Source organism: Perca flavescens, chromosome 3 (genome assembly GCF_004354835.1).
Source record: "Perca flavescens isolate YP-PL-M2 chromosome 3, PFLA_1.0, whole genome shotgun sequence".
Classification (NCBI taxonomy): domain Eukaryota; kingdom Metazoa; phylum Chordata; class Actinopteri; order Perciformes; family Percidae; genus Perca; species Perca flavescens.
In genome coordinates, this window is record NC_041333.1 from 32,168,112 (window position 1) to 32,182,372 (window position 14,261).

At 39.8% G+C, this 14,261-nt stretch overlaps 1 protein-coding gene across 2 annotated transcripts in view; it reads left to right on the plus strand.

Moving 5' to 3' along the window:
* Positions 1-14,261, plus strand: part of brip1 (BRCA1 interacting helicase 1) — a 96,016-nt gene that overhangs the window by 23,705 nt on the left and 58,050 nt on the right. For both annotated transcript variants that reach the window (XM_028573269.1, XM_028573270.1), the window contains exons 8-14: positions 948-1,169; positions 1,326-1,525; positions 1,618-1,750; positions 2,070-2,230; positions 2,346-2,523; positions 3,212-3,352; positions 4,438-4,599. In XM_028573269.1, coding sequence (XP_028429070.1) covers positions 948-1,169; positions 1,326-1,525; positions 1,618-1,750; positions 2,070-2,230; positions 2,346-2,523; positions 3,212-3,352; positions 4,438-4,599 — 1,197 coding nt within the window. The remainder of the gene's footprint in view (positions 1-947; positions 1,170-1,325; positions 1,526-1,617; positions 1,751-2,069; positions 2,231-2,345; positions 2,524-3,211; positions 3,353-4,437; positions 4,600-14,261) is intronic.

Sequence of the window (14,261 nt, forward strand, 5' to 3'; positions counted from 1 at the left end):
TTAGTTATGACAAATAAAAAGGAAGATATAACATATTGAAGACATTCAAGCTGCTATTAGTTGATAGTTCAACATGTCATTTGAATGCCAAAAAAGTAAAAGTTTCAGTGTTTTCCCATTATATTATTCTTGGGAGGGTTGAAAAGACATTGAATTGAAAGTACAGTTAGAGCTGCAACAATGATTCGATTAGTCAGTTGACAGAATCTGCAACTAGATCAATCAATTTAGTCATATTTTTAAGAAGAAAAGCCCAAAATTCACAGTTTCTTAATATCCAATATCCAACGCTGTCCAAACTGCTCCAAATTCCAAACGCCAAGTTCATTGGGTACCGCGGAAGACAAGTGTAAGGTAGATCGGATGAACTGTTCTCGAGATATTAACATAAGACAACGAACACGCAAACACACACATACAGAGATTCCTCGATTTATAGTTAGATCATCAATTAAAAATGGATTCATTTCAATAAAGTTATCTGGTTTGTTTTGTGGGTGAGTGAAGTAAGCGCTTGTGGGACAGACCTCAATGAAAGCAGTGGCACTTCTTGGGCCAGTTGGTGGCACTGTTTAGCTCTGTGTTATATCTCCATTTCTGCCAGTGACTTAGCACTCTTAGCTCACCTGGTAGAGCATGCGCATCATGTATGGCTGAGTCCTTACTGCAGCGGCCCAGGTTTGATTCCAGCCTTAGCTGCAAGTCATTCCCCTCTCTATATCTCTACCTATGACAAAAAAATTGCATCTTTTAAAAGAAATCTGGTCCACTCGTCCCCAAAGTGTGTGGAGATCAGTGAATGTATGTAACTGTGACAACTGCTACATGTTGTGTTATGTTTCGTTAAGTTCCTGCATTGAAAAAGGACTATATGTGATCAGTCAGACTACATGTTCCATGATCCATTGAATGCTGCTGACTTTGATTGAAGAATTTTTATATTGCAGGGCAAGTCATGCCACTACTACCATGGTGTCCAGAGGATGCGGGACCAGTGCACTCTACAGCGGGTCCACGGACTCCATGATGCCTGGGACATTGAGGACATTGTCGCACTGGGCAAACGGCTCCGGTCATGCTCCTACTATGCTGCTCGTGAACTTATGCAGGATGCCCTAATCATCTTCTGCCCGTACAACTACTTGCTGGACCCAATGATCAGAGAGAGTGTGAGTAGAGTTTGGACAAGAGGGTGAAGAAATTATAGAACAATCAGGGAAAACGTGGCAGGGGAAGGGAGCAGCAAGATGAGTTTAGTTCATAACAAAGGACCAGATCATTTGAAGAGTTAAGGGATGCTTGCTTTCCATTTCCATTTTCACCAGATGGAGATCGACCTGGCAGGTCAGATCGTTGTGCTGGACGAGGCCCACAACATTGAGGACTGTGCGAGGGAGAGTGCCAGCTACACTTTAGACCACAACAGTCTGCTGATGTCCAGGGACGAGCTCGACGGCATGGTCAACAGCAATATCAGACGATCCAAACACGAGACACTAAGGAACTTCTGCTATAGTCTGATCAAGTTAGTGATTCACTGACTTCATTTTTTCTCATCTGTAGTTCTCATATTCTTAGTACATATTAACTGTGGATGTATCTTTGTCCATGGTGTAGCTGGATCCAGGAGAGCCAAAGCCTGATGTCTGAACGGGGATATGAGAGCGCCTGTAAAGTCTGGAATGGGAAGGATATACTGGGCATCTTTCATAACCTGGGCATCACTGCTGACACCTTCAGCATCCTTAAGGTACACCAAATACCTTTGCTCTACTTGTAGACTTTTGAAGTTTACCACATTTACCAGTGCAGGAGGGTGTAAGGGCCCACTGTGTAATGGGACAGCACTCTGGCTTATAGTTTCGGTATATTATTGGTATGATGACTTCATTTAATGCAGAAAAAGATGGCTGGTTAATCATGTGGTCTCATTTATTTATGGTAAGAAAAGAAAAGAGGAATATGTAAATATAGCTGCGTGTTGTTATTTGGTTGAAGATGTTCTCTGATTATTGACAGCACTGTTTTTTTTTTTCTAACATGTCTTCCACTGTCTTATTTTGCGACAGCAAAACTTGGCAGCAGTATTGGAGAAAGAGGAGCGTGTCGGTTTGGTCAATGGTAAAGAGGATATGGTTCAGATCCCAACCATCAGCTCAGCTACCTCCACTGTCCTCAAAAACCTCTTCATGGTGCTTGGCTTTATCTACTCCACTGAGGACAACTGCAGGTCCGAGACAAACCAAAGAAGTCTGACCAAAATCCTAAGTCATGCCAGTGTCTCAGATGAACCATTGTAAAGGGTATAGGATTGAACGATGGCTCGGTTCTTTGTGTATCTGTAGGTTTGCTGAGGACTACCGGGTAGCTCTGCAGAAAAGCTATGCTTGGACAAACCAGGTCCCACCTGATGCCGCTGATGCCCAGGGCTTTATCGTTCGGCCACGCTACAGACAACGCCAGAGCGTTCGAGTCAAGACAGAAGTCCTGACACTCAGCTTCTGGTGCCTTAACCCCGCTGTGGTGAGAGGTTAGAGATGGCACACCTTGCCATGTAGGCCGTTACTGAAGTCTATAAAAATATATGGTTACACTTTACTTTAAGGTATCTACATAAGAGTGACATGACACTGTCATAACCCTGTCAAAAACATTATAAACAAGTCATAACGCTTCTGTCAGTAAGTGTAATTCGTTTTTTGTCGTGACAAGTTAGGGTTAGGGTTCATGTGTCATGACATTGTACATTGTACATTGACACTGTCATGTCACTCTTATGTATGAGCTATACATATACTGGGGCTATGGCAACCAGACTCTGGAATGCTCTACCTACCAGCCTTAGGTTTGCTGAGAATGTGGACTGTTTTAAGGGACAAGTGAAGACTCACTTGTTCAGGCTAGCTTTTGGGTATTTTATTCTATTGACAATTTTTTTATTGTCTATGCACATTGTAAAGCACTTTGTGACCTTGTCTGAAAAGCGCTGTATAAATAAAATGTACTTACTTATGTAGATACCTTCAAGTAAAGTGTTACCAAATATATGTATGCCTTAAATGACTTTAAAGGGTATAAAGTTAAGGTTACCTGCTAAGTGCTGGTAAAATTTCCACTGTTCCACCTTTTTGATATTATATGTTTTGATATGTTTATGGCATACATTACAGCTGAAACACCCTTGGAGGTTTAATGTGTCTGTATCTTTCAGGCTTTCTCTAGTTTGAGTAAGTCGGTGCACAGCATTGTGCTGACATCAGGAACCCTGTCACCCATGGGCTCGTTCTCTTCTGAACTTGGGGTGAAATTCTCCATCCAGCTGGAGGCCAACCATGTTATCAACAAGTCCCAGGTCAGTAGGTTTACCTATATCACTGAGCCTCTGGAACCAACGCCACATGTGCACTTTGTGGCTCGTATGACAAAGTGTATTACTGTATAAGGGGAAATTTAGTTGCTTTATTCCTCAATGTCTGATTCGCTAATATCACTCAGATTTATGACTTGAATTTAAAACATCCCTCCAGTGACCTCAGGACTTAGTGAAATCCCTAAGCTTCCTAAAAGCTACATCTCAGAAGGAGACGTATGTTTATCTCCGTCAGTCTCGGTCAACATGAGGTCCACGTCTTCAAAAGGTTAATCGGAGTGGGAAAGTAGAGCTGTGTCTGTACCAGCAGGTAGATCTCTGACATGACCGCTAAAGGTGTATCAAACAATCGAAAACTTTAACCTTGTATTTCCTCCACATCTATCACAGTGCCACCTTTGTCCAGCAGATGTCACACTCTAACCATATCATTTATTTTATTTGCATTAATACTCATCTGCAGGCCTGAGAACTATGAGTTATGGATATTCAGGGGTTGATGACATTATATATGTTGCAGATTAGGGCTGCTCTATTATGGAAAAAAAATCATAATCACGATTATTTTGGTCAAAATTAAAATGATGAAGTTAAACAAATGAACAGTGAAAACACCTTGAACTGTGAAATTTCCCTTCATATTTTTTCCGCTTGAGCTTTTTTTCTGATTTAGAACACAAGACAAAATAAGAGTTAACTTGCAAAACGTAATGTGCAAAGTAATCGTTTTTGGGATCGTTAGGAGCCAAAATCGTGATCATGATGAAACATTCGATTCATTGCACAGCTCTAGATTCTCTAGATCACAAATCATAACTGTTGTTGTTGGACTCGAGCGGACATAAGAATCAAGACAAAATCAGCTTTGATTTATGATTCAGAGTCACCACTAATCTGCCAGTGCACATGAGAATGAAACAAAAGGTTTTTCAAAAGGCCCATAATGATACTAGAAAATATTTTTGGACCTTTTGATCACACATTTTTGGGCCAACATGATAATGACCAGATATATTTATCCTATGAAGTATATTGGTGATATGAACTTTCTAATGCCCTCTCTTCAGGTTTGGGTGGGCACTGTTGGTTCAGGACCCCAAGGCAGAAAACTCTGTGCCACCTTCCAACATACTGAAACGTATGCCTTCCAGGACGAGGTGGGTGCGCTGATTCTCCATGTCTGCCAGGTCGTGGCCAAGGGTGTGCTCTGCTTTTTGCCTTCCTACAAGGTAAATATACCACTAAGACATATTCTACTAAAACAGGAAACACAGGCTGTGAAATTCCTGGTCTGAAGGAATAGGAGTTTGATATGTATGACATGGGCCATATTAGATACTGTTAATAAATCTCAACACTACATGTCCTGGCACTTTCCAGAATAACATTGGTTAGCTATTGTGGTGTGCAGTACAAGTTTAAAAAAAGGTCAGAAATTCTAGGTTTGACATTTCCAGCAGATGTAGTCTTAGTCTCAGCAGTGTCAAAACCTTTGTGAACAAGGTTTATAAATTGCCAGTGTATAAAACATTTGGACCTGTAATTTTTAAAATTGGATTATCACTCTTAAGTAAAATAAATGTTTCCCTTCCCTCGGTAAAGCACATTGTACTCTTTTGGTGAAATGTGCTATACAAACCCAGCTTCAGTGAGCTAGACAAAGAGGGAGATCACAAAGTCATTTTAAAGTACTGATTTAAACAATATTTTATATTTGAAACTGCGAGATAAAAGCAACATAATAAGTGAATCTGAATCTGTAAGTCAGCGGTTGCAGTGTTGAATGTATGCGCCTTGTAAAGGCAAAACGACGAGTAGAAGCAAGCAAACCAAAATGTATATGATCATGTTGGTGAGAGAGAGATGGTGCATGACCTCAGGTTAGATGGCCCCGCCCACCTCTACCTGCAGACAAGCTGCAAAGGAAACAACAGTAGTAAGGTGGTAATGTGTTGGAGGGCTATTGTACTACACTGCATGGATATAAGTAGAGGTGTTTGCATTTTTCAGGTCTGACATACATCAATCCTCTGTAAATAAAACTACTGGTGATTGCATCATCCATACATATTTACTGTTGCCTTGTTCTTGGTTGTGCAGGGCACTGCCTACTCCCACTCCCAACATGCATCTAAATTTACTCTCAACATGATAAGTGGTGGTGGATTGTTTGCAGTTAGAACATTTCATTTCCACATTCTACCACTGGGAGGAGCTAGAGACCACAAATTGGAGTCATGTCTAGTGTTTGTTGTTTTGAAGGTATTTATATTAACTCGCCTTGCAAAACAAGTAACCGTTTTCAAAGCCTAAACTGGATTCCAATAGATCCCACTGCAAAGAAGCAGCTGTTGGTGGTGTTATATGTTACAATAGGTCACTACTAATCAATAGAGGTACCTGTTAAATGCCGTCATCCCCATGCCACTGTATCCTCTTTCAGTTAATGAGGGTGCTTCTGAGAGCGCACTCATAGACACTTTGTCCCCCTTTGTTTGTTATGCATTTTTGTTCATGAATAATTCATGTCCACTGTAGCTCAGTTGTCACATTAGCTTATTCAGGGACAAGTGGATTTCATTTATTATTGTGTGTTTGTCCACATTGCACATGTTACGTGTAACTTTTGGTCAATGAACATACTTACTGAGGGATACATAATACATTTGAGTTAAAGTCATGAAAAAAATCACTTTAAATTGATTTTATAATGCAGCGGTTCACCACCTTTTTGCCTAGCAGCCCCTTAAAATGAAGAACTCTCCACTTTAATGCCATTGTTAGCCCTTATGACCAGTTTAACACCCCACCCTCATTTAAATTTGTATAGATTTTAGAGGTAATGTTTTCAAGTAATTCACAGGAATAAAGGAAGAGTAGAGAAATGTCTGAACATTCTATAATCTTTATGTAGCATCAATTGTTTTTTTCTGCTTTCCAATTATTAAAATATTAAATTTGACAAATTTGATTAAAGTTACAGCAGTGAAAAATGTCTTGTCTGCTTTTCCTAACACACTGTCTATGTATGACATTTTTAAGCTCATGATTATATATAAGGCATTTTATACTTCCTTTTTTATGCTCACATCCTGTTTCATCTGAAAGCATATTTGTATCATGAAAGCCAGGCATCATTGACATACTGTTTTGCTGGGATGAGTCAGTTTCATGTTAGGAGGACACATCATTTTCCATCAAACGGTGGACCTTCACGGTTGTGTGTTGCCCTTGGCAAATTTAGTTTTTGCCTTTGGCATATTTGCGTGGTTCGTGTTTGACTTGTATTTCAAGGCGTCACATGTAGTGATCATTGGTTTGATTTCTCTGCAGTCCTCGTTTGCTTGCTATCCAGTTGCATTCTCAAACAGCTGATGACACAGCCATGAAAACAGCGAAGGAAAGCTAAGACTCTGGGCCTTGTTGTTTTCTCATTTTACCTTCCTTTTTGTCAGCCTGTGATGCCAGCCGAGGAGTGACTATGAGCTGTGGGATGTTTTTTTTTATTATTGATAGCCATGTAGGAGTCTTCTATCTCTCTCGCTATGCTGATGCATAAATATTTAATCTGCAGTCAGCTCTTAAAGATGAGGAGATGAGGGGATATGAAGGGCTGGGGTATTAATTGGAGCCCGTGGAGGCCTTGTTGGTGCCTCTGAGTCCCGTCTTCTGTGTGTGTGTGTGTGTGTGTGTGTGTGTGTGTGTGTGTGTGTGTGTGTGTGTGTGTGTGTGTGTGTGTGTGTGTGTGTGTGTGTGTGTGTGTGTGTGTGTGTGTGTGTGTGTGTGTGTGTGTGTGTGTGTGTGTGTGTGTGTGTGTGTGTGTGTGTGTGTAACACAGAAAGGATAGGTCATCTTCAGACATCCCTGTTCAGTGTATCTAGGTGATGGCTATCAGCCCCTCATACACAGCAGCTCAGAGAGAGCAGTGAGGTGAACAGGCCTGCAGGGTCAAAGAGGTGTACCTCAAGGCTTGTTCTCTGCCTTAACATACAATTTTTCAATTCAGTTTTATTTATAGTATCAAATCATAGCAGAAGTTATCTCAGGACACTTTACAGATAGAGTAGGTCTAGACCCAACAAATCCCACAAGAGCAAGCACACATAAATGCACAAAGTCTAAAGGACACCCTGCAGGATGCATTAGCACTGTTTAGCTCAATTTCATATCTTCTTATAGCAGGTAGAATAACAACACAAGTAATAAAATCAATCAAAGTCCGACTTTTTTGGTCAGTGTTGATAAATTAAATGCTTTCATGTTTCTGTAGCTAAAGTTGTGATTTCCCAGAAATGGCATTGGTGCACCGCAGTCAAATGAGTTAAAAGAAAACTCAAGAGAATGTACATTTATTTATTTCTTTTATTTTTTTTTTAAAGATGCATGCCACACAGAGTATGCCTGTAATCATGGTCACACACACACTTTCCCAGAGAGCCTGCACCAGTGCTGTGGTTTTGTAGCACTTTAGCCTCAACAGCCCCCCAGTTAATGCCCATTAAAACCACAGCGGGCCCTGCCGTCTGGCCCCAGCCGCCAAAGGAAGGGACCAATGCTCCACTGGAGAAGGGGACTGATGGTTTATTAAAAAAAGTGGGGTTTTGCAGAAGTGGAAAGATGGCGGGGAATACAAGATGCTTTTAAAGGAGATTGAGATAAGGGCCATTAGGTGATGTCGCCTCGCTGTCTGTGTGAAGACGCACCCAGCGCTGGCGCCTGGGCTCTGCCGAGCGTGTGTCAAATCAAAGTCAAACCGGACTGCATGGTGAACCACCCGCAAGCACATACTGTCCTCAGCAGCTCCGAGGCATCTGAAGCACCAATCACAGAGCTCCTGAAGTACTGGTATCTCAAAGTGAGACTGTTTATGTCTGTGTTTGGGAGCATATTAGATTCATGGGTCAATTTGTCCAGTGTAGCATATCCCTCATGATTTTTTTTTTTAGAGCTGAGGTGATGTTTTATATGAGTTTTTACAGTGGAAACTTCAGGATTACTGCTGTGTGACTAAGCTGGAGCTTTTTTGGGAGGTTTAGAGTTTCAGATTTAACAGGTTAAATGTAGCCTCATTCACCTCGTTGTTCTGATACCTCCTTCAGCCATCAGTTTGTGGCTGTCAATGTGTATAATTAAACATAATGTGGAAACTACTGATGATAGAAGAAGGAATGCAGGCTTTAACAATTAATCTGTATTTTCAAAACCAATTATTTGATAACCAGAACAGTTTTTAAGGTATGTAGAGAATAGCTAATGGGGAAGCTGAATATATACATTGTTTACTGTATATAAGGAGAATGTAATACTGTAAACCAAAACAAATGCATTGTTAAAGGATAAGGCTGGTGATATTCTATAGTTTTCCTATTCTACTAACGTGTGGGTGTGAGCGATAGACGTGTGTGATACGCCTTATATATCTTATTACTCTGTGACATGGAGCTCCATTGTTGTCCATAAAATAGTAAAACACATCAATGAGCCACACTGTTGCACTGGGTGACCTGTTTCTTCATTACCATGAACACAAACTCTGTAGATTATTTTGATTCAATGCTACTTACACCGTCCTGCTGGCAGAAATGCTTAGCTCATACAATCTGTTAATTAGCTGTTAGCTAAACAAATCACCAATAGTCACTAACAAATGTAGTTAACACCTGCCTGAGTAAAGTTTGTTAAAAACTACATTGAGCAGTACTTTAGGGAATTAATTTGCCTTTAAAAAACATAAAACTATATCAGTAGGGTTGGGCATTGAGAACCGATTCCTAATCGGAATTGTTTCAAAAATTACGATTCCATCGGAATCGTTTCTTTATTGGAATTTTTTTGGAATCGTTTGGAGGATTTGGTTTCAAATCCGATCATCCCTTCCCAATTTAACATGCGCAAGTTTTGGTTTCCATAGCGACCAGGTGCTTGCTGTGTTGCAGCCATGGAGCACAGTAAGTGGCGCTCTAGTGTGGCTTTATTTACGTTGAAAAAGCTGTAAAACTGCAAACCACCATTGAATCAAAATAAAACTTTCCTCTTATTTGTGAAGCATGTGACCCGTTTCAACTCCACCACTCAAAGAATCTGAATCGAAATGAAGAATCGGAATTGGAATCAGAATCGTTAAAATCCAAACGATGCCCAACCCTATATATCAGTGACCCATTTTTTTACACATTCCTCTTCAGTAGGAACCAATGGGCTTGTGGATGAGTGGCACAGACAGGATATTGAAATCAAAGTATTGAGAGACTAACAATAGGAAAACTATAGAATATCGGCAGCCTTTAAGATTATTGGATGGCATTTACAACGGTTATCTTTGTTAAAAGATGGTAACCACAATTTTTTTGTTATATCATGTGGCCAATAGTAAGTTATAATAAATGTTTATTGTCAGTGCATTTGATTGACATTCTATCGCATTTTATCAAACTGTTATCACTTGCTACACAATTGGTTGTAGAGGAGTGATCATTTTATACACCAATAATATTGTAATTTAACACACAGTCTAGGAAGTTTATATATTTTTAATAATAAATCTGCATAATCTGAAATTCTCCCATATATAGACTTACATCCAACTCAGTTTAATAATTAATATTTTTTTAAAAGAGGAAAAGGAAGCCCTCATCAGCTACTGTCTTCTTCTCTCGGCAGCTGGCGGTGTTTCGGCAGCGTTCTGTCGTCACCCCCAGTGTGGCTGGGATGAGTAGAGCAGACGACAAGGGAACAGTGTCAGGCCAGAGGTGGCAGGTGGCTTCTTGCCACCAGTCTTGGCGTGATGGTTGCTGTGATATTTTGGGGCTGAATAATTTATGCCGCAACAACACGTCTCCCCTCGCCACTGCGAAATGTGGCTCCTGTGGCTGCATGTTTCATTAATGCCGTCGCCTCCAAACCCCTTCCATAATTCAGCAGGCACTAGAGGAGCTGCGATGTGTCGCCACACAGCTCACTGACACCGGGGACACAGGGAAGGAGATAGAGAGAGGCCGGATGCAGAGGAGGTGAAAGATGGGGAGATAGTAAGGGGGGTAAGAGACGGGAAGTGTAAAAGTGCGAGAGAGTACAGTTCACTGCGTCTATTTAATTGTTTCACCACATTGTCCCAATTGGCAGAAAGATCTGGCCCACTTAACAGTGTCACTGGCAGCGGCTGACTATAGCACCTACTATGCCTGGAAAAGGCAATAAATTATTCACACTTTGTTGTACCCTATGTGCTAAATACTGCTCATTCCCATTTAACGGAAACTTTATTAGGTACACCTGTTCAACTCAAATATTTAATCAGCCAATCATGTGGTAGCATTTAGTATGGCTGGGCAATATGAAGAAAATCAAATATCACGATATCGATACCGCAACTATATTGTAGTGTTGACTATTGGTGCTTTCACAAAATATTTACACAATGAGATTTTTGATAAATAATCATTCGTAATGTGGATATAATGACTAAGTGGGTAAAGGCAAATAATAGAACAGTTAAAACAGTCTGGTAAGTTCAGAAAATGACATCACTTTACTGTAATGCAGCCTTTAAAACCAGGAAAAGACAACACTTATGCCAAATTACGATATACCAAAATTTAAGACGATATGTAGTCTCATATCACGATATCGATATAATATCGATATATTGCCCAGCTCTAGCATTTAGGCATCTAGATTTGGTCAAGATAATCCGCTGAAGTTCAAACTAAGCATCAGGATGGGGAAGAAAAGATGATTTAAGTGACTTTAAACGTGGCATGATTGTTGGTGCCAGACGGGCTGGTTTGAGTATTGCTGATCTACTGTGATTTTCATGCACAACCATCTCTAGGGTTTTACGAATTACAAAGAATGGCCTGTAAAAGAGAAAATGTCCAGTAAGCGGTACTTCCTGGCGAAAATGCCTTGTTGATGGCAGCAGTGTTATATTACCACCAATCCTTAAAAAGTAAAAGAAAAAAAAAAGAATATTCACACTGCATTAACATTGTGAGAGAGGGTATTCATTGGAGGAGGTCTGCGCTCTCCAAGTGCCCTTCTAGTTTTTAATTATTTAAATGCGGAGGTCATGCCTAGTTGCATGAGAAATATCTCCCCAGAGGATTTTTTTTTTAAATGGTTTGGTCTTCCGGTCGCGACTCAGTCCAGCTCTTTCTTTTTTTGTATTGATTGGTTTTCCACAGGCCACCTGCTCTCACGGAGGTAACAGGGTTAAAGAAGTACAAACAATACTATAGATGATGCTAAGCTAAAGACAGTTGGCCAGGGGGTTTCATAGAAACCACAAAGCCCTATGTTATTTCTGATAGTTACTAGGGGTGGGAATCACCAGATGCCTCACAATACGATATCATCACGATACTTATGTCACGATACGATATTATTGCGATTTTAAACGCATTGCAATATACTGCAATGTATTACCTTTTTTCCAACTTAAAATTTTTCCTAAATTTAAATTATGCCCCCAAAGGAAGATTTTGTCAACATCTGTTTTATCTAAAAAGATACATTTTTCTGTCTGTTCATCTCACTTAAATTTTATTGCCGCAAAATGGGATTGTCAAGCAAGACAGACTGACCAACACATAATGCATAAAAGATCGATACTTTGCATCTGTGTATCGATACAGTATTGCCACGAAAAATATCGCGATACTGTATCGATTCCCCCCACCCCTAATAGTTACTCAAATCTGGATAATGATGTTTTTAGTGTAAAGCAGGAACAGCAAATATGCGACATGAAGGAGAGAATGTAAATGGACTGCATTTACAGTATGTGGTACTTTTCTAGTCTTAACGACTACTCAAAGCGCTTTTACATAGTACAGGCACCATTCACACACATTCACACACTGGTGGCTGAGGCTGTCATACAAGGTGCCATCTCATCAGATAAACATTCACACACCTATGGCACAGAATCGGGAGCAATTCAGGGTTCAGTGTCTTGCCTATTACACCACCTCTAACACCTGAACCACAGCCACCCGAGAAGTTTTAACTTGATGACAAGCTGGAGTTTACAGATTTAATGAACTCTTAAAGTGGATGAAAGATAGATATACTGTAACATGTACTGTATGTGTCTTAAAACCTGTTTATTTCTAAAATACAGTAGAATGTAATTTCTAGTGCTTAATCTATCTAGCTATATACAAAAGTTGCTGTACTACAGAATGTTTAATGGGCAGGCCTTAAACAACTGCTTCCTGTGATTATATTAAGTTATATGAAGAGGAGTGGGGTGGGTGTGTGTGTGTATATATATATATATATATATATATATATATATATATATATATATATATATATATATATATATATATAAGAAAGATGTACAGGCAAGAAAACCAACCCTAGTTAAAAAAAAAAAGTTAAAAAAAAATCTTTTCTGATCTTTCCCCCCTTTTCTATTTTTTAATACCTTTTAATATATATTTTTTTTAATTCTTCACTGTTAAGCCTATAGATTGGAATTTTATAACCCAGCCCAGTCTGCCAACTAAACACCATGTCTCTGTCAGATGTTGCCCCTAAATTATTCATCAAAGTGCTCGTGTAATTTTTGTGTCTGTAATTTCTGTGTTAAAGTGAGCTATTGCTCAAATGCTGAAAGCCTTTGCTGAAGGTGCTAAAGATCCGTTTGACTGCATAGTATAACGCTCCGCTTCACACTTACATCCGTGCAGTTTGATTTATCAGACCAGTCTTGGGATGTTCATGGCCTATGTTAATGCTGATTGGGGCAGTAAAAGTAACACTTTGATTGAACTTAGTCTAATATAAATGGATGAATCAGACAAACACAGGTTAAACATACATTTCCTGTATGAGTGTCGATTTCATATGAGAATTGGATGGTTAAAACATTTGATGATTGGTGTCTTGAACAGCTGTAGTCTTGGGCTTTTCAAACCATAATTTTAAGATTTTACCAAGAAAAAACAAAACATAGTGATTTTTCCTCCATATTGTTTGCCTTGTGGAATCGGCTCCTTTCCAAGTGCAGCCTGGCATATAATGGTTGTTTTGTTTAGTAGTAGATCTGCTTAAAGTACATAACATGAATTATTCATTTCTCGCTCAAGATTGCACTGGAAAGCTATTGGAGGACAAACAGTTTGCTGAGTTGAAGACGCACGTAAGAGGGTTCTTGTCGATGTAACACTGCATATTTAGTGAATGTGCCATGTTTTATTGATGCAAACGTCCGGGCCCTCACTTGCTGCAGAGGCATCAACCTGATGAAATTTTTCCCCATGCTTCATTTCACCACTATGAGGCAATCACACTGGCATGCAAAAAAGTATCAACACTCTCATACTGTAAAACATTTGATGATTGAAGTCTTGAACAAAAGCTGTAGTCTTGGGCTTTTCAAATGTGCCAGTTTTTTTGATTTCACCAAGAAAAAAACATTGTTTGAAAATCCCTGTCTGCCTTTGTTGTTTTCCTCTGTACTGCACATAACCCACAGGGTAAATTTCTGTTTAGCTTTGTGTGGTGTTTTTGAGGAACACTTGAGTTGGCTGTTCATTCAGGTAAATAGAATAGGTGTCATGATGGGGACAGGATGTCAGTGAATACTCCCCATCTTTGTCTTGCTCAGACTTTACAGCTTAACACTATTAGCCTGTTCAGAAGTTTCTGCTGACTATAAGAAAACTTCTACTTGACCCTTCTAACACATTTCCAAGCCAGTGAAGCTGCTCTTTGATTGTGAAGCCGTGCTTAGTCAAGAATATAATCTGCACAGCACAGACATGAGTGGGGCCATGCTAGGATGAGGGCTTTTAGATCAATGTGCCTCTCCTGAGAGCTGATGACTTTTTGCACTAACAATAATACAGGAGCAGTGATTTTATTTCAAAGGGGATCTAAACAC